Genomic DNA, 22,044 nt, shown 5'->3' with positions numbered 1-22,044 from the left:
AGTATAAGGTACTCAGAAGTTGGTTTTCGTATACTATGGTGGTACTGTAGGTAAATACAGTAAAAAACATTTTTTCTAATGGAATACATTATGAAATGTCATTGTGTATCACTTGTAAGACATAAGTAAATACCATATTTCATATTTTAATTATACGTTTCCGTAACTATTTGAGCGCAACAAAATAAATCTAAAACACTACAGCATATTCCTCAAATTAAAACTATAAAATCCATCTATGCTGCTAGACACAGAATGCACATAGGTGGACACAAAATGCCTATAGATAGAATCCTTATGTTGTTCAGTTCTGCAGCATCAGTAACATCCACAAAATTATACGTGCGATCCACAGTAATTTTAAGTAAAAAATACACGAAAAAGCCTAAAATGGACCACATATGAATTTAAGAATATCTTAAATTATAGAATTCGGAAATCCTGCTGTTGTAGAATTACAAATCCTCAAGTTTATGCAATTTCCAATGCCTGCTATAGAAGTAAGTTTCTGTAAACAAAATATATGAGTGAAAAGCAAACCCAAACAATAAAGTCCAATATAAAGCAAAAAGCAAAAACAAGCAAAACATTCTTATAGATTTATAGGTACTTGATATGATGTTATTTTTCTACTGTACAGTTTAGGCTGCATCATCACAGTACTGGCTGTCAAATAGAAAGAGTTAATCATTTATTTGCTTTAAGCTAAATTACTGAGTAAATTATTGAGTGCAATATAGTAAAATGCGATGTTTTTACAACTTACGATTTTGTCTTCCATCTAGCTCTCCACCAGTATAATCCACTGTACAAGTTTCTGACAGCTGGATGTGCAGCTCTAAGTTGATATGACTATTGGCAATAAAGTAATTAATCAGACTTTATATATTAAAAAAGGCAAACCGCCCCTGCACTGAGAAAACCCCCTAAATAAAAGACATTAAAAAAACATTTCTACCACTATCGACATTACTATGTTCTCAGGCACTCGCCCACACCTTTTTTTTTCTCTTTAGATATGAAACAGAAAGTGCACTTAATACATCTGTATGAAGGATTCCCTCCTGCTCTGTGTAAACAAAGAAACACACACCTACAGCTTATGGGGAATCACTAGAGGAAACCCTTCAGCCTCCACACTGGAACAATTGTATCAGTGCACACAAATGTCACTGCTCATTCAGTATAGTTTACTGTAAGACAGTTAAATTGTTTCATCTGCTTCAAGGAATCTGCTTTATTTCCAGAAATGTCAATATACCGAAACACATTATTAGTAAAACTGCTGTGTGTTTTAATTAAATATGTTTAACAGAAGGTACAATTACCCACGCAGTGATATAGCGCTTGTGCTGTTATTTGTAACTGCATGTCTTGAATTTGTTGCATGTCTTAGGAATAGTTGAGAATGTGACCAATTCTTGAAACTAAAATTAGTGCTTTGTAATTGTTACTCTGCTGCTATTGAGTGACATTACAAATATAACCCAAAGTCTTAGAAATTTGTATAACTCCTTTCAAGCCCTTCTACTATATTTACACAATCTTTCACAATTTCTAAGATCATAAAAGCATCACTGTACAAGCACTTGTAGTTTGGAATAACAAATATAGTGCACGTACTGTAATGATATAAAGGATCAAAGCTGTAAATCTTCACTGAGGACATAGCAATCAGACCTTTGTTTTCAATGCTTAGCTTGCACTAGGTAAACACAGTAAAAGATCATTTCTGATCGTCTGTTTTGCTCCAAGAAACATAATATATGTTTGACATTAACATCTATTAATGTCATGTCCCATGTAATAATAGAGATGCACTGAATCTGTATTTCATGATTTATTAAATACAAATTCTGTTGAAAACCAGAATGAGAGTCCTTATTTGCATATAAAAAGGAAGGAGGATAGGTTAAATGATTCCATCATAGTAGTAATTGTGGCTTCTGAGCAATAACTATAATTATGTTCTGTATGCAAAAATTGCATCAAATTGTGTAGCGGTACCGATAAGTAGTAAAATTACTTACTGATAGGAGATATATTATCATTCAAGCTTTACCTGCAATCTTGACTGCTCCCCTGTACCTGTCAATGGTCTTGTGCTTCAAAAGGCTCATCTTAATTGGAGAGGTCGTAAAGAGGGGCAGGAACATGCGGCTTGGTTGGATATTTTATTAGAATGGCTCAACATTTTTCTGAAGAGTATGTTGGGTTTCTCAAGAGCAAATAAATTGTGACTGTTGATTTAGAAGAGGATTTATACATTTACAACCTAGTAAAACTATTCAACTGTAATGGGTTAAACGGTCAATATAAGTCTATCTGTCGCTACATGATAGAAATAGAGTTTATAAATAAAACAAAGTAACAAAGTAAAAAGTAAATAAAAAGACATTTCCCAAAATCTGCATGTACTACATAAGCCTGTGTATGATATTATAAAATGAACGAACTACGCAACCTTCATTAAGGATTTGTTCACATTTTTTGCTAGGTGTTCAGCTAATTCAAACTGAATATCCAAGCATTTCACCCTCTAAGTAATGTACACAAATATCAAAAGATTACATGTATGCTAAACAGATTTTTCACTTTCCTTTGTAAGTTGTCTGCTGGTGTTTCGTGTGTCAGACTTTTGTAGATGCCACAGTGAGTCTCCTTCATTCACTTCACATATGTTTTTCCTCTTTCTGTTGTTTACATTTCCAAAAACCATTTGGGAGCTGCTTCAGCTCTTTATAGAAGCCACTGAGATCATTGTGTCATTCACTGGAAACCCTTTATGGTATTTATAATGAAAATGAAGTATATATTCTCTCACCATTGTGTTGAAGTTTCTTTTACTTTCCGGTCAAATCGGGTGCGGAGAGAGTAGACTCCATTTTCTGAGAAAAGACAAAATGGGAGTCAGGAGCTAGGTGCTGACTGGAGTTTCCTTAATTAACACCTCTGGTGACAAAACACATGGCCAGTATTTGTAAAAACACCTTATTAATAACTGTATACCAATAGGTTATAAGTACACTGGGTCGTCATTACATGGAAGTGACTCTATTTCATAACAGACCAGATGCATGAAGGTCAAACACCTGAAATAAATGTGTATTTCTTATATTAACATACCACAGGAGAAAACAAATGTTGGCGTAAGGGACATTAGAATAAAAAATAAAATAATAACCAACTAAAAGATTATATATGTTGAATGTTTTACAACTATTGAAGAAAATTAGGTTCTTAGATTTTATTTTTTTTAAAAAATTCATATTAAAAGTTAACAAAACTCCTAATGCACATGTTGCATTAAATGCTACAAATTGCAAATCCCTTGTTATTAACACGTCGGTTCAGGATATTTGCAGTTTTAGTTAATTTATTGTCACCTGACGAGCCTTTTTTCTGAATTCACACTAGGGGATTTTAAAGGAAATGAATAGGAAAAAAAGAATAAGTTTTGAAGGCAGCTTAAAGTGTTTGATCCTAAGTGACTTGTAAATGGTTCAATTGTATCCACGTGTTTGAGGTGGTGAAAAGGCAAAATAAACGAATCTAATTCATTGTATGCATAACATATTTTTAAAAGTGTATGTGGTATATTGTATTTGACACACTCTTTGTCTTAAATGACTTTCAAAATATTAATTTTGGCATACCCCTGACAAGGGGAATGCAAATCTTTTATTCATTAAAAGGGGAATATCCTTTACATTGCTACAAATTACACACAGAGATATTCTCATTTCTTAGTTGAATGGAATATATAAGTAAGGAACTAATAGAGTATATACTAGTATGTCACCCAAATATTTAAATGGTAACCCATAGACCAACATGCAATATCTACAAACTGATCTGTAATCATTATTGACATACTAGGCACATGCTACTAACTTAGTATATGTAGTTTCATCAGAAAAACCTTTGCAACATACATACTTCCGTATGCCATGGATAAACATCACTTACAAGACACCAAGCCAGATTTTTGGAAAAGGCCATATTAGCCCATGCCTAGAGTGGCAAAATTACAGGTATGGCAGGCTGCCTTTTGTATCATCATCTTACCACATGTTTTTCAAAACAGTGCTTTGCAGTTCAATATTATGTTTAATGTTCTATTTTGGTTATTTATAAGTATTTTGTATTTACAGTATATTTGATATTACTTTGTATTATATTGGAATAATACATTTATTTATTTTATACGGTGCCCTATACGCATAGTGCTTCCGATAGAAAGTGGAGTATTAGAGGCACTAGTACTGCAGTCATTGTAATTTTTGCTGCCCATACATTCACAAATAACAAATTGGCCTGATATCAGCTTCTGTATGGCTCAAAATTGATCAGCATGCCTGAGATTGCTTGAAAAATTGGTTGTACAACGAGCAGTCTCTGACTGTATGTGCTTTGTTGTCTGTTTAGCCAACTGGAAACTGATCCGATCACTGTTCATGTAAGATTTTTTTTATCTAGCCAGCTGTTGGCTCATATAGACAATATTTCACTTACTTCCTATTTTTCTGCAGTAGTAGTTTTACCTTTATATGGTGCATATTCTAATGCACTGTAGAAAGAGTACACCAAACTTTATACACAACTATCAAAACATACATTCCTCTGTCATCCAAATGTTTTTAGACTTATATATATATATTTTTTTTCCTAATATTATATATGCTGTTACAACTATAGTGTGCGATGTATTTATTACAGTGTGATTCTTCACAAAATATGCATTTTATTATAATGTGTATTTCTAAAATTTTTAATGTGTAATGATCTTCTATGTGGAACCAGCAAATTACAGATGAATTCAAACATATTGAATATTCATAATAATGCACACAATGATAAGTATTACAGTCTTTCATCTATATTTATTGATTGTTATGCTCAGAGCTTTAAGTTACATCAGTGTTTTAAGTATGAAAGATTTATACATGCAGAGATTGCATTGGGGACTTGTTAGCAGCTCACAGCTCATTTCATCCCTTATGATTCTGGATTTAGGATTAGTCAAGCTAAATACTTTTTCGTCATGCATGGGGGTAAACTACAGTTATTGCAGCAATTTTTTCAGTATTTTTCCTGTATAAGTCCCCGTTTGATGTTTAAATGGTGTTTGATAGAACCCCTTAGCACATTTGTAAAAATAAACATAACACTAGATGAAAACTATACCGCACATACCGAAAACAAACAAATTATAAATCATTCTTTAGTACAAATATTCCAAATCTCTTAATGTATATTTTAATGTAAGAATTTGACAATTTTATTTAAAAAATAAATAAATAAAAATTTCAACTGCTGAAAATTGAAGAATACAGCAAAATACTTTATTAAATAAAGTATGGAGTTCTCTGTTATGTATATAGAGAACATGTAACACTTCAAACTGGCCACCGTGTCACACTTAAACTTTCTTTACACAGCTTTTATAATAGTAATTACAATAGAGCATGCATGACACCAGTGCACCTTAAATATTTATTCCCACCCGTACAATAAAATACTGTATTGCAAGGTGACATCAAATGGCTCGTACATCAAGATATCCACATAACATATTAATGTATGCAAATAGATGAATGCATAAATAAATAAATGCAAAGGATTTATAATATTTGTTAATATTATTTCATTTTTATTTAGATGTTTAGTACTGTATGCGCTGCTATAACATTAACATTCTAATGTTTGAAGAGGGGATTCACACTACAAGGGGGAAATGTACTACTAAAATCCAATTCTAGCAAATCGCCGATGTTCGGCATCTTTGCCAGCTAAATTTAAAATGGCAATATGTTTAAAGGCAAGTTTTGCCTTTAAACACATTGCCGTTTTAAAAATTTAGCGGGCAAGGCTGCTGAATTTCTGCGATTTGCTAGAACTGGAGGTTAATTCATTTAACCACAAAAGTGAATTCATTAAGTTGGTCACCTATCTTATACATTATGCTGGATCACTGCATGTTACCATGTTGTAGTATATGATATGCATCAGTCACTACTTAGGGTTCGAAGGCAGACTGAGGAAAGTAAGACTATACAGATATATATACATATATATATATATATATATATATATATATATATATATATTTATATATATAAACATATAAAAAACAGAGAGAAAATGAAAAGTAATCACACATTGGTACACTAAATTAGACATCTTTCTCAACGCCAGGTTTACGTCAGACATACATACACCCACACACACTTACACAGAAGCAGGTCATAAGCACAAGAAAGTTTGTTAACATTTGTTTTAAAATCAAAAAGCACTTTCGCTGTTATGATTGAGTTAAAAAATAAAGCAAAAACCTCTCTATAATATTCCTTCTTGCATATGAAGGAAAGTAGCAAAAAAAACCCAATTGTTTTAAATACGCACACAGAAACATTCAATATATGCAAGTTCAATTAAGAAAGTACCTATAAGTTTGAAAAGTGAATTTGCATTCACGCAATCAGAACTGGCTAGCATAGTGCAACTGATACACAAACACTCTGTGACAGGATAGACCTCCTATACCACCCTATACCGCCCAGCTGGGGACCGGCTGGGCTTGCCTAGCCACCATCCCCTTTCTTTATCCCAATCGTGTCCCTCTAAACTAGGAGGGGCTCTGCTGCCACCACTAGGCTCCTTCACCGGCGCCTATAACTGCTTCCTTCTGTGGAGGGTTCCCCTTGGTCTATGACTCTGGCTAGAGCTGCAGGGTAGTGGGCTGAGTGTTGTTACTAGATGCAGGGTCACAACCTCAGAACAGCTGGATAATGGATTAAATTAGTCTTATTTGTAGGTCACAGGAATTACAGCAGGAAAGTAGGCATCAAAGCAGGATCTTGAAGCAGTGATGTTCTATTAGCTCAAGAAGTACTTACAAGGACAGTTACATGCTAGTTTGAGGTACTAGTTATCTTCCAGAAGTTGCAGATGGAATAATACAATACATAGGCAAACAGGGATCTTTTTATACAGTTTTGGACACGTAATCTGTCAGGATGCCTCCTTCCTACCTGGCACCCCAAGTCTGAAATATTACATCAGATATTTAGCAGATGTAATATCCTCTAGACTTGAGATAACACAATTTTAAACTTTATAAAATTTACATCAACCTGTGATTTTCCAATGCACTTGCTGTTTACATTGTTCAGAGGGTTGCTAGCTCTTTAACAAGACAGGATAATAGATAATGTGCTGTGTGTTCAGGCTAAAAAAGTATTGGTCACTCACAGATGAAAAATGTCTAATTAGCATGTGGCTTTCTTTAGTTATAGAAAATGAATTTCTTCCACCATCATCATCACCATTTATTTATATAGCGCCACTGATTCCGCAGCGCTGTACAGAGAACTCATTCACATCAGTCCCTGCCCCATTGGAGCCTACAGTCTAAATTCCCTAACATACACACACAGACAGACAGACAGAGAGAGACTAGGGTCAATTTTGATAGCAGCCAATAAACCTACTAGTATGTTTTTGGAGTGTGGGAGGAAACCGGAGCACCTGGAGGAAACCCACGCAAACACGGGGAGAACATACAAACTCCACACAGATAAGGCCATGGTCGGGAATTGAACTCATGACCCCAGTGCTGAGAGGCAGAAGTGCTAACCACTTAGCCACGGTGCTAAATACAACACAATATAAAAAATCAGTACATTTGCATTTGATATACAGCGGCGCACTGCGCTACTAATTAAATTAAATTTATAAAATAAGTTATTTATAAGTGATCCAACCACACACTCCCTTACTGTACTTGGTCTACATTAAACTATCCATTCCTTTCCCATCCCACCACTCCAGTCGTAAGCAGGCAAATACGAGCAAATGTACATATGTGCATATGTGTGCAGCTTTGATGTGGGCATGCACTATAAAACTTTTATTATTTTATATTATGTCTAAAACATCCAACTCAGCATCAAGCCCATTTTTCTTAAGATGCATTGTACCAGTGCTAGAAGTGAAGATCAAATCTTATTGGAAAATCCTCTTGTAATCATTTCTGGCTTTTAGGACAAAGGCTTTTAGTATCCCGATCAAAATTATTCACAATTATTTTAAATTTTAAATATTAAAAGCCACAGATAGTCGTTTGTTACAGCAGTATATTTAGAATGAAAACCTACATGAATGATTTACCAAGTAACAATTGAGGTTTGTTATTAACAATGAGGCAACACCAGATCAAACAAATTTTAATTGCTTTCTTGTTTTTCCCATAGTACAGTACTTTAATTTTCCTTTTTATTTTTCTTAGATTTTATATTTACATCTTGCCGAAATAACCAAATTTGAATTTAAGTTATTTTTTAATGAAAACGTGATTTTACAATATTATTATTCAGGAGTGTATTGGTCAGTAATTAGTTTAATGGAGTAGCACCTCATATTTAAATTGAATATCTAGTATTTTATAATATAGAGATTAGGATAAATTGATAATATCCAGTGCATATGGTATTATATGTTCCTAGAGATATGTTATACTGTGACAGTTTTACTAAAATCTGTGTGAATCAAATTTTAATTCAGGGTGGCACAACACTCCAAAAATATGTGTAGTTACCTCATGCCTTAAGCCTTTAAGCATAGCCTGAAATGAAAACAATAAAATATCATTGGATATTATATTACATCCCATAATGTTGTTTGCATAATACCACATTCAGTGCCATCAAGAGGAATTTGAGGACAAAGATCAAGACAGAGTTTGTGCTCATGGGGTAAATTAAACTATGACGGCGTGGTCATTCCGTGTTTCGGCAGGAGCGGTACTGGAGCATGGTGGTACCTATTTAGTATTTTGGTATGCACCTCTTTGGTAATATTGTATCCAGCCTGAGCCTGTTATTCAAGATTGTGATACTTATTGGCACAATGATGGGGCAATTTTCTGACATGGTTTCCACAGATTTCAGGGTGAAAAAGTGATTACCCAGATATACTGACTTGCGCTGCAATTACCTAGGCCGCAGTACCTAACCCGATTATTTTAACTGGAACAGAAATTACGCATGAAAAATCCAAGCTGACAGAGATTACTCATAGATCCCAACTGGCACAGTAATTAAAACGGAATCCTGGGCATTCTGAATGACACAGTGATTTACACGTGCATCATAATCATTTAATATAAATATTGCCTCTTGAATGGCACTGCAATTTACCCAAGACACATTAATTACCCGGGAATAATGATTTAATCAGAAATTCTGACTAGCACAGTTAACAATTGCAAAGAAAACAGAGGTTTATACAAAATGATGCACAGATTTCTCTCTTTATTTTAATTAGACAAATACTGTGAAAGTAGACCATCTTCTTGTAAGATTAGAAGAAAACAGTCCACTTTCACAGTATCTGGTCAGGGGTCTTTGCCCTATGAGCCCAGAGCCAGAAGTTTGGCAAAACCTGGGTACCTGGTCATTAATTTAAGCAATTGCTGGTCAATTTATTATAGATTTATTATTATTCTTATTATTATCTTTGACTTATAAGGCGCCACAAAGGGTCAGATAGTGAAAGGGATGGTAGAAATCAGCGAGAAGTAGGCCAAAGCTTAAGAAAACAGTGAAAACAGGGCTAGCGAAGCAGGCCAAGAGGTACAGAGGGTGATGGAATAGTAGAATAGTAGAAGGAGCACACAAGGAAAGAGGGCCCTGCTCATGAGAGCTTACATCCTAAAGGGAAGAGGGAGACACAAATCGGGTGGCACTAACTGGGGTAGAGAGCCAGGACAAGAAAGTTAGGAGGAGGAGTGATAGACTTGAATAAAGAAATGAGTCTTAAGGGCACGCTTGAAGCCTTTGAGAGTAGATGCTAACCTGATGGAACGTGATGTGGATCACCTTGCTGCTACCGGCTTGACTGCCCCACTATGACTCAAAATGTCTTCAGCAAGGTAGGCACATCACAGTATGTGGTAGTCTCAGGGATTTTAAAGGCACACGTGGAGACAGGGTGGAGAGTGCAAAAGATGGCATACTAGTTCACCTGTTATCCTCAATAGAGCATCTGCATGGCTGCTACCCATTAGTTTTTAGAAGGGTTTTGAATTCCTGTCAGAAAATAAAGAACGCCAGGCAATAAGTGTAATTATACAATCTGTTAAGGTAAGCTGCAGAGAAAAGTGGCCAATAGCTGGATGACAGGCTCATTTATGGGCTTTTCTATTCCTGGCATAAGAATGTTTTTTTTGATTCCATAAAATAGAGTTGGGTGCCTTCTGGATGCTTAATTATCTGAAATATAAGTGAATGATACAATTAATCCCGATTGTTGCAGAGTAGTATATATTTCCTTCAAATATGCTATCACATTGCTCGGGGGTCTTCATACGGTTATTATTGTTATCATTACCGCAGTAACGGTAATAGTGCGCAGACCACGTTAGAATAACTCTAGAATAACGTGGCTGAATTGAATTGGCCCCAATGCATAGCAGAAAGAGTAGCTGACTTAGCTCCACATGAAATCCAGAGATCTATAAACATATAATAAAATTAACTCAGAAAAAAGACACAGAAGATATGAGCAAAACAAAATTCATGGGCACGCTATGAGTAGCAATGTTGAGAGGAAATCACTTAAAAATGACAGTAATATTATCTAATCCCATTGTTCTTATCTGTATTCACCCAGGAATATATACTATATGTAGGCTTATCTGTAGTGCCCCTGTGTTTCCGGGGTCCCTTTAGCATTATAGATACCACAAATGTAGTCCTTTTGTAGGTGTTAGGTCTTTTCAGTTATTCCCGTATATTGTACACAACCACTTTACTGGGCTAAGTGCAATATATTCTTCTGTCTTATTGTTTATTTTCAAACTTGATACCGTTAAACAACAGGTATATTTGAGAAATGGCTATCACCCTGATTACATGGCTATATTTTATATACATACGTTATTGACCTTTGCTGGTTTTCACAGGACCAATGTAAATCTGCTGCCTCTGTCTCCTGTGCTTTTGTTAGGGCATTACCTAAGTCCAAGGGTGTGACCCACAGAAAGTTGCAATAACGGGTCTTTTATGTTTCTCAGAACAGGTTGTATTCTCAAAATTCTTGAAATTGGGAACTGATTCAGCCATGATCGTAACTCCGGGGACGGACTGTAAGTGAATAATCTTTGAAGTATAATCGGTGTATTCTGATGTCAGAGAACACCATTTATTCAGATTTTCTTTACAGAAACATCAAAGGAGATTGTCCATTAATGTGTATTATAGCCATACAATTTAAAATAGAAAGTACATTAATCTGTATATGAAACATATTTTGCCTGCAAAGTACAGTGCAGCTCTTACGGTTTATTAAACTGACTGGAACACCATTGTGGGTGTTGTGCTCAACTGTTCTAATCAAGCCTGCTAAGCGAAGTCCCACACTGCCTTCTCGCAATTACAGGAAGATACCATTTAATGTCATTTAATGATACATTTTAGAGCTGCTAATTTCAGACTAACCAGTAGAGATGACACTGTCTTTGACTGCCACATTATTAGCAGCCCTACAAATAATAATTCAAATCTTTGTTTGAAAGTATATATATTTATTGTATAAGATTTTTAAAAAAGATACTTTGTCATTAATATTGCTCTACATGAGTTATGCCACTTATCCACGAATAAATGAAATGAAAAAATTTCTAATGAAAAAATGGAAAAGGCACATTCATTGTCATTGCACTATGCATTATGTCAAAAACAAATTGTACAAGTTTACGAATACAATACTTACTGCATCTTGATTAGGCTATACACAAACTACCAGAAATATAAAAATACTCTTTTTTTCATTAACATGTATTTTTTTTTAACTTATTAATTTGCACTTTTACAGGACGCACACATCTTTATTTATCTTGATCACGTACTGAATATTTGCTTTTGACGTGTTTTATAAAGGAAATAACTCTTGATCTTAAGCTGAGATCTCCACCTCACCTAACCTTGTTTTAATAGGTGTCGTATCACATGATCACCTGGTTGCTCCTCATAAAAGTTTGAACTTCCTCAGACAGTGTTACACCTCTGGAGAGCAATTAAATGAAAAAATACTGGAGCCAAAATATTTTGTTAAACTACTTTACACCTTCATATAGTGTGAAAGGAAAAGACATTTAATAATTTCATTAAACACTTTAACCTACAAGTACATTTGAAAACTATTATTTCCAAAAATAAGCAGCATTTGTATTGTTACATTGTGTTGCTATAATACTTTTAAAATACACCTCAGTTTCCTATAGTATGAGGTTATGGCAAGGTAGGCTGTACATCATGAACCGATTTTACTTGGTGCACAATGTTCTGCTGTTGTGCTTCCTTGTTCTCCTTTTGCAGTCATGTATGCAATGTGGTTTTTTTTCACATTGTTTGATTAATTAAGCACAGGCTGCTAACACATGAAGAGAAGTAGGTAGAATAGAAACAGATAGTTATTTACAGGATGCAATCAACCATGACCAAAGGTCTGTCAAACCTGTTATGACCGGCTAGTTGCTATCGAAAAACGATTGTTCACTTCCAGTGATGTGGTTCCAATGCACAATTTGATTTAATAGCCAAAAGTAGCAGAATAACAAGTCAGAATAAAATAAGTACAGCCGTTACTTAGTAGGCGCCCTGGATCCAGTATACAGCATTCAATCCAGAAGTCTGTGGTTAAAGAGACTGAATACTGGTCCCAGGACCCCTGCTTATATACAATTAGTGGTACAGTGAAAACAATACAGATGAGTTGGCTTGCTTCCATTGGTTCAGGCTTCAGGAGGGTCCAGAGCAATGCAGGTCATTGGCTAGTTCAAAAGATCCCATTGAAAGGTGGGGGTCAGCTCTCCTGGAGATGCATTCCTAATCTTCCCGCCAAGAACCTGTTTAAACTGGTCTATTTGCATTACACCGATAATATCATTCTTAACAATTTATTCCCTACAATTCATATCTAGCATACACAAGGTGCGATCAGTTCAGTGATTGAACCGGAAGTCTGCGAATAAATAGGGGATTAGAATGATACCAGACATGATAGGTTTCCTGTGACCTGAACCTTAGATCTCACTAACATGTATATAACATTATAATATTTAACCATAAACTCTGCTACTTTCTACCTAAATGACTATGTGTTGCAACTACTTTTACATGTGAGCTAATTGCAAGTAAATTTGTACGTGAAAATTTGTGTATAAGTGTTTTTCATGTATTGCAGTTAGTTACGCTACTCCACACCGTAGCGTGCTATTCGCATAACTTCAGACAAAAGACAATCAAGTTGTTAGATATTAATTGAAATGACCATATCCAATTATCTGACTTCGACAAACCAATCATTGTTGCTGTAACCAAACTTTCCAAACTATGTATAGCTTCAGATAGTGTAATCATCTTCTTGCGTTATGCTTTGTAAATTAGTTGCATAGTCAACAATTATTTGTAGTTTTAAGTTACTGGTAAATATAATAATGTGCACAGTAAGGGCTTGATTTATGGGCAAAGATGCCACTGTACGTTTGTGTTTCCACGTCTGCAGTTTGAGGTGTACACTTCTTAATAAACCTACAACCTTAAATCAAGCATATATATGGGTCTGACACAAAGATGTGTCAATCATCATCATCAATGTAGGAGAAAAATTTATATCTCTTAGCAAACGTTTTAAAATCTGTGTAACTCAAAATAAGACACATCACCAGGGTCATTTCTAAAAGTGCAAATTATGGGCATGCAGAGCATTTGTAATCTCATGCACCTATTTTTGTACAAATGTACTGCTTTATGCCAGTGAGCGCATGGCTTAGTGCATCAGGAGAGCAAGGATTGGAGAGTTATAAAATGTATTCTCCTTCAGATGCAAAGCAACCTGATTTTTAGATTTTTTTGCTTTGACAGGGTGGAATTTGACATTAACCTTTACTTTCAATGCAATGCCTTTTGCACTCATAATGTGAAACCACATTTTCATACACACACATACTAATGTAATAATAACATTAAAATGTAAAAATATAACACATGAAATATGATGATGTCCTCTTACTCTGATTACTTATTTAAGCAAGAAATTAATATATTATGAGAAAAATGAAAAAATTGTAACTAACTAAGGGAATGGTGATAAAGAATAATAATAAAATAAAGTGATAGCAGGCAGGAATTTGAAGCACCGTTTTCCTTTTTCCTCTATGTGCATACATTGGCACATACTGATTGACCCACATTCATGGACATTCAGAGTGTCTACACAGTTTCCACATTGGAAGTAGTTGTACATCTACTTAGGGAGACAAAGCATTAAATGTGCCTTGCATCCACATCTTCTGGGGTTTATAAATGACTTATGCTATTTGGTGTAAATGTTCAGCCTTTCATTTGTTCTGGCTAGAATGCTAGAAACATTTTTTAATGTATTTTTGTAACTTGTATGCAAATGTTTACCTCATTTATTGGTTCCAATGTTAGTGTTTCTTAAAATATTCATGCAGTTCGAGCATATTTAAATCTCATGATATTGTCACAGTATACACATATATCTGCGAAATGTATTTAATGATGGTAAATTAAGATTAAAGTACGCACAGGATATATGCACTCCTACATACTCTGTCTTAAGGAAGATAGAAGTATTTCTAAAATCAGGAAACCACAAAGTGATGTATGTCATGTCAAATAAGCAAATAGTTAGCATGGTCAAGATCACGTACAGAAATGCAGGACTTCCCTGGTTGTCTATAATTAATGCTACCAGTCCTGCATGAGGAGACCTTAGGATGCAATTAGTAGGTGCTTCAGTGACCGAGACAGCGCACCTTGCTAATGTTTCACATACAATAGTGTCTAAGGTGATGTCAGCATGGATAGTCAGTAGGCAGAAGCAGATACTCCAGAATTAAGGTATCTGTGCAAGGCAAAATAGATGAGCAACTGCAGACCAATATCCTACAAATTTCAACCTGTGACACAAAAAAAGCATTTTCATAAAATGGCCTGACAAGAATATTATAGAGCTGGATATCAGGGTCAATTTGTAGTCCACACACCGTTCATCATACCTAGTAATGCATGTTTGCAAGTTCAACGATACAAAGAGCACAGGCAAAGGACTACTGAGTAGTGGAGGGAGGCATGTGGTCAGATGAATGAGCCTTCTTTAGTGGATGGGTGCATGTGTGTTACCAATCTAAAGAGTCATACTGTTCTGAGTGCTTGTTTCCAACAGCAAATTAATGTTGGGGCATAGTTTTAGTGCAGTCATAAGCCAAAGGGAATGCTAATTACTACTTAATGGTACTGGATGAATACCCTCACCCTATGTTGCAGCATTTCCTTACATGATGACAAAGCTGCCATCCACAGTACATATGTGGTCATCCAATGGTTTGATGAACACAGCACTGATGTTATCCTTATGTCATGCCTTCTCAGTCACCAGATCTGATATAAATAAAGTAACTCAGGGCCCCATGATAAGTTGAACGCAAATTGTGTTTTGGCGCATAATACACTTTTTTATATCTGAGCATGCGCACAAAGCCACTAGGGGTACTAAGTGTTTTGTGTACCTGCCTAGAAGAAAAAAACCATATAACACGCCAAAAAGTGAATTCATATTGTTTAAAATGTTTGCCCACTACCTGTATGTCTTCTGCATCAAAATATTCAAGACACTTCCTGTCTTCACTAGGTCACAGGGGACACCGCTACCAAGATGGGACACGGAGCGTAGTGCACCTTATTAACACAAATGTATAGATCTTTTTTTTGTTGTTGGAGCAGCAAGCCATGTGGAGCCTTACCAATAACCAAAATGAGCTACATTGTACCAGTAGATTTCTTTGGTAAATAGCTATTTTTTTTGTGTTTTTTTCATTTCTAAACTGTATGGATCTGAGTAGAAAGTTGGAATAAGAGGATGTGTAGTAAACTATTAAATTCAAATAAACTATTTTTATTTTTTTACCGAGTGTGCTTATTTTACTGTATTTTTTTTTAACAGGTGCACAGCAGGACCCAGCGGGCCCTGGATGCAAGGGAATACTGGAGTTCTGGCAGCTTTCATAAAATCTTAAATTTCAAGATGATGATTATAACTGGTGTATCAACAGCGTATAAACATGCTTTATGCATACACACGTTTCCACATATATGCTGATTTGCACAAATGCGTTGGGTTCCGCATATTGACCCAAATACACTATTTCTGCGTGCAACATTTTTAGGAGTAAATTATGTTCAAGATGAAAACATCTCAGCATCAGGCCCATATGTGTGCTACATACTATACATAATAATGGCATTGAGTTTACAGTATGTGGGCTAAACTTTGTGTAGGCTTTTCAATAAGAGTTTGACACTCATTACATTTCAGTATCATTTTGTGTAGCCAAAAGAATGGTATCGATTTGATTGCTCCATTGTCAGAATGCTTAGTCATAGATTAGAAACAATTCAATTTTCTACAGTAATGTTATACAAATGCACAGGCAATAGGAGACTCTTCGGTACTTTTTCATGAAATCGTGCTGAGTCAAACTTTTAAAAAGTACTTTTCAAATGTCATACATGCTGCTTACTACTGAAAGTCACATCCTGTCTTCAGTCCACTGCATATGACAAGTTATCTCCTACAAACATTCTTAATTATTTCATGTAACATACAGATGGGTCAGGCTTTATTGTACTGCTTAGTGTAGTCTGTGAAAAGTGTACTGTGTCGGGTATTGCACATTGTATCACTGATCACTGCAATATCATTTATTTATCAATTCAATATTTTACCAGGAAGAAATTGAGATTACATTCTGTACGTAAAACATTATTCAATTTACCTATTATAGAGATAAAAATAATTATTGGGATAAAATCAGTAAAATTTTTCTTTCCAGCTTTGAAAGTTAAAATGAACTACGCCGCTGTGCCAGTGCACCCAGGGCCATCTTAACAACATTATGGGCCCCCGGGCAAAGCAGTGCACCGGGGCCCCTAGATATAGATATAGATATAGATCTATAGATGTATACAGATATAGATATAGATATATAGAGATAGATAGATGTACTTGCTCAGTGACCCTTGTAGGTTTTTTTTGCAGGTATTTTTCTTTTGCAGGATTATTTATTCTCATTAAGAGCCGTGCCTATGGGGCCCCCTTGCCCCTAGGGCCCCCGGGCAGCTGCCCATCGTGCCCAATGGAAAAGATGGCCCTGAGTGCACCTGGGGCTTGATTCAAAAGCCACGTAAATGTCGATATGTGCATTATTTTGTGTATAATCGTTCTGCGCATGCCCAAAAATGATCCATATGCCAGAGAATGCAGCAACGTTCAATTCATCTTTGAGCCAGTTTACGATTCCATAGGTGGATTGGGAAGGGAAGTAGGCATATGCATGTAGTCATTGTATAGTAAGGGCATGCCAAGCTCCAGCATTCAAATCAAGCTCTGTGCATCTCAAAAGGTATATGTCTTTCAGTTGTATCACTTGCACCAGCTACAGGTCTGGTGTAAGTGTCAATTGCTAGTGATGATGGTCAAGTATGCATGCTACAACATGTGTTTAGCAATCAGGAGCAACTGTTAAATTAATTTTTAAGTACAGTGGACATTCATAACATCCTAAATGTATTTTATGGAAAAAAAGATAAAAAAAACCCTTTTTTTATTTTTTAATATTTTGTCAATAATGACTATATTATTAACAGGCGACATTCACATTTTCTTTCAGTGCATTCTTTTAAGACTTTATATACAACATATATATTGTGCATATCCTGCAATATATTGTATTCATTAACAGATGTGTATGCCCCATGTATGTGTGTTTCAAAAAAAACATACACAACTTTAATTTTGCGTGCCTTAATGAATCAGGACCTGGGGGTAAATGTATGAACATGCGGGTTCTTCAACACCCGCGTGTTCGGCGATTAAATTTCAAGCGGCGCTGCATTGTAAAGGGAAACTTCCCTTTACAATGCAGCGCCGCTTGAAATTTAATCGCCGAACACGCTGAACACGCGGGTGTTGAAGAACCCGCATGTTCATACATTTACCCCCTGATGTCTAAGACACTGCAAGTCTTCACTGGTCAAAGGGAAATGCTATCTATTTTCGACTGTTTGTAGCTGCAACAATCGTCTTTTGTCAAACAGAAACTTAGTAGGGTTTCTTGCGCCCAGAACCTTTGCTATGGCCCATGCTCAAATCAGAAATGTAGTACTTTACTAACACTTAATAAACATATAATAGTTGCACCATGTATGCTGCTGCGCATACCTAGTAGTAATGCCAGAAGCGCCCCCTACCTCCTGCTTCATGCTTTAAAAGACCTGAGGACTCGGAGAACCAGCTCATCAGAGAACTGTCATACTTGGATCGGAGGCAAGCAGCAAAGATAAAATAATTTAAAGGATTGTCACACAGTTTAAAGAAGTGTCTGGTCTGTATACTGGCAAATTGATTTACAGTAGACTTCACTTTATGAAACATTGGAGGACATATACCGAAGTTTAGGTGCTGTTTGTCACTACAATTATCACTTTTTAGTTTGACCTAGACCAAATATTGGCATTCCACTGCCTTGTGGGGACAGTTTCATGTAATCCGGCTGTCTGAGGACATGCATACATTGACAACTAGCCATGATTAGTCAAGCAAACTATCATGGTCAACCACTGCATATCAATTTAACTACTTTTATTTCTCTTTATAGCTGTTATGTGGTTATTTATGGAGAATTTCACAGCTAACCGGGTTTGATCCCTCAGTGAGGATGACTCAGCCAAGAGTATGTACTTCTCCACAGGTTTGATCTCCCCTCTGTCCAGGTTCTTTTCTGCACTTCTTTATAATCTGAAAGGAAGAAGAATTTGCTATGACAAATGAATCTGAGAAACACAGAACAAAGTGCTGTGAGTTTTAAGCTATCATGCTACACTAACGTTTGTGTGAGGGAGTCTTGAATGTATTGGTTTCATTGTTGCAGCCAGCCACCAGCTTCACAGTATTTACTACATGCTGAAAGTGGTAGCTCTTCTGGCATGTAATAGTAGCCTTCCCATTTTACAAAGTTTATGATGGATGTACTCTTGTTGGCCGACATCTGATCTGACCCTTTTATAGTTGTCCCATCTTCATGATGCATATTTCATTTTTAATTGTGAATAAAATTTCATCTTGGGTGATATCGTTCAAAAGCCACCGTTGATGTCAGGTGGAACAGGCTGAGCAAAGGCACATAGACTTTATTTTTTTCTAAACAAGCCTTAGCAAGCAGCACATTGCATGAAATCTTCGGGAACCATGTCTTTTTCTGGTTGTTGTCTCATCCTGTCCTTATTACTTTCGAGTTGTGTGCAAAGTTATCTCTGTTCCAAAGATGTTCAAGTTGCACGTTCCATTATTTCGAGTGCTTGGGAAATTAGTGCCCAGGCAATGTCAGTCTTGTTGCGGTGAACATTCTCATCATGCTTTTGTTATAAGCTCTGGATCCATCACTTTTTTTGAAAAGTGGACAGACAAAGCATCAAATTTTCAGCTTTCTGTGTTCAAAACACTGCTGTCATCAAATAGAGATTTTTTTGTGCGTAGAACAAGTTCCTGTGTTCTTAATTTTTTCTCTGCTTCCTCACAAGGGTACATCAGCACTGCTGTTGCTGGTGTCTGAACTAGGGATGTGCGCCGGCCACTTTTGGTGTCTCGTGTTTTGTGTTTTGGATTCGGATTTGCTTGATGTTTTGGGCTCGGATTTATTTCGCAAAACACCTGTCGAAAGGTTTTGGTTCGGATTTAAGGTTTTGGATTCGGATTTATTTTGAAAAAAGCATAAAAAGTGCTAAAAACCAGGTTTGTGGTTTTTTTTTCACTCCTACGCTATTATTAACCTCAATAACATTCAATAACAATCATTTCCACTAATTTCCAGTCTATTATAAACACCTCACAATATTGTTTTTAGGCCAAAAGGTTGCACCGAGGTAGCTTGAGCACATAATGCCCAAAAAAGAGGTACAAGATGGAATTGTTCTGGGCCCTCCCTCCCACCCCTCGCGAGATTCGACGCGAGACTTGGACAACAGAGCCTGGTTTTCAATATTTTGCCCGCCGGAAATATCCGAACAGTGCTCGGATCCCGTTCGGATCCGCACTGTTCGGGTGGGCTCGGATTAGCGGAATCCGAGCCCGCTCATCTCTAGTCTGAACCACTTTCCTCTATCCTCTAAAGGCTCAAGGACAATCTCATCTCCACTGCTCTCCAGGCTATAATCGGAGCTGACACCAATGCCATTGAGAATATTCATAGTTAGACTTCAGGACTGTGTCATACACCACTGTTCCTACATTCCTTTCGGCAGGAGAAAGATGTGATAGTCTCTCTCTGATTAATGTTATGTGTAAAATGGAGGGAAAGCTGCTTTCCCTTTTCTTCTGGCACACTGAGCACCTTGATGGTTCTATGACTTGGCAGGGAACACATAATGAATGTATGTATGAGCGTATAGTTACACTGACAGCTGGTGGTGGAATGCACAATTTTCCCTCCATGACATAAACACACTTTTTGTCTGACAAAAATGACTCGTTGGGACATGCCAGATTTTGAATCTGTGTATATTATCAAGGTCTTATGCATTGTCTAGCTTAGTCAGTTTTATAGGGACTTCATTTTGTATCCCCACTACAGCTGAGGTCCCCACAGTGTTGGTGTATAAACAGATCCTTGTCCCCACAAGTATAGGAATACAATAACACACACATACACACACACACACACACACACACACACACACAAATACACACACACAAATACACACACATACACACACACACACACACACACACACACACACACACACACACACACCATTATTGCCCTTTTACTCTTACCTGATCTGAACAGTTTGATTTATATGGGAGCTGTTTCCTCTGTCACAGTTAAATGTGCTCAAGACTGCAGGAGGAACAGTCCCACCGGGAGGGCAAGGGGGTTAGGAGCACCCTATTTGTCAGTGTGACAGTTATGTAGTAATGACTGATTGTTATTTTCTGTTAAATTCATGAATGACAATGCAAATATAATGTGTAACCTCTCAAAGTATGCTTTGCTGACTGACCTAAGTGACCTGTGCAATTGACCAAGAGTCTTTTGAAATTGGCCTAGGGATAGATAGGCATCTAGGAGGAATTTTGAAGCCCCAAAGTTGTAAACCATCTAGCCACTTAAGCAAAAGCAGAGGTGATAGATGTTCTGACGTGTCAAACATATATCTATGTGATAGATAATTTACTTCTAAAGCTCTGTGTTATTTTGGGAATCAATCTGACTTAATTGAAAATGTAATTCCTATGGTGGGGTGAAGAGCCTTTAAGAAGGGTTTAAAGTCTTGTGCTTTAGACATTACATTGTGCATTTTCATGAGGGGGTTTATCAAAACTGAAATGTCCCATATTTCTCAATTGTGTTCCCTCACACACACCAGTCTTAACTAGTAAGTATCAACTCTGGTTTTATTTCCTTTTTTATTTCTGAAACTTATCTGTGCAACTTATTGTATGTCTTGTTAACTTTTTTGTAACTAAGTCTTGGAAATATTTTTAAATACATTTAATCTAGAGTGTTCTGATTCATTGTGAACTTACGAATCCCAGTGAGGCTCATGCTACATGTGTATGTGATTTAAGTGTGAACAATTAATAAGTGGTTTTGGTGAACGTTAGGATGCCATAGTAAATCCTTTGTGGTGGCAGAAAATTTGTAATCATTGGTGAGTGACTACGGTGATGCCAGTCACAGTCAGCTGTTCAGATTGCTGTATCTGGGACAGGCTGGGCGTTTGTGACAGTCAGCGTAGGCATCCTTTTTTGGTCTAACAACTAGAGACCTGAGCCAGTTGAGGGAAGGGGCTGATTCCCTGGGGAGGGAGCTGGTAAGTGCTTCTAACCCTAAAAAATCTATGACATCAAAACCTGACCACAAAAAATACCTTACACATATATTTTTTTTTAATCATG

At 36.4% G+C, this 22,044-nt stretch overlaps 1 protein-coding gene and 1 long non-coding RNA gene across 3 annotated transcripts in view; one reads left to right on the top strand and one right to left on the bottom strand.

The window, feature by feature from the left end:
* The window catches only part of TNIP3 (TNFAIP3 interacting protein 3), a 45,951-nt gene extending 44,885 nt beyond the window's left edge, over positions 1-1,066 (bottom strand). Inside the window, exon 1 of the mRNA XM_075189525.1 lies at positions 767-1,066. Coding sequence (XP_075045626.1) covers positions 767-781 — 15 coding nt within the window. The 5' untranslated portion in view covers positions 782-1,066. The remainder of the gene's footprint in view (positions 1-766) is intronic.
* The window catches only part of LOC142105869 (uncharacterized), a 91,397-nt gene extending 89,581 nt beyond the window's left edge, over positions 1-1,816 (top strand). For both annotated transcript variants that reach the window (XR_012679724.1, XR_012679723.1), the window contains one exon: positions 1,017-1,816. This is a non-coding gene — a long non-coding RNA (uncharacterized LOC142105869). The remainder of the gene's footprint in view (positions 1-1,016) is intronic.
* The last annotated feature ends 20,228 nt before the right edge of the window (positions 1,817-22,044 follow it).

This window comes from Mixophyes fleayi, chromosome 1 (assembly GCF_038048845.1).
Source record: "Mixophyes fleayi isolate aMixFle1 chromosome 1, aMixFle1.hap1, whole genome shotgun sequence".
Lineage (NCBI taxonomy): Eukaryota > Metazoa > Chordata > Amphibia > Anura > Limnodynastidae > Mixophyes > Mixophyes fleayi.
The sequence above is the reverse complement of the archived record's forward strand: the minus strand, read 5'-3'. Positions and strand labels throughout refer to the sequence as shown.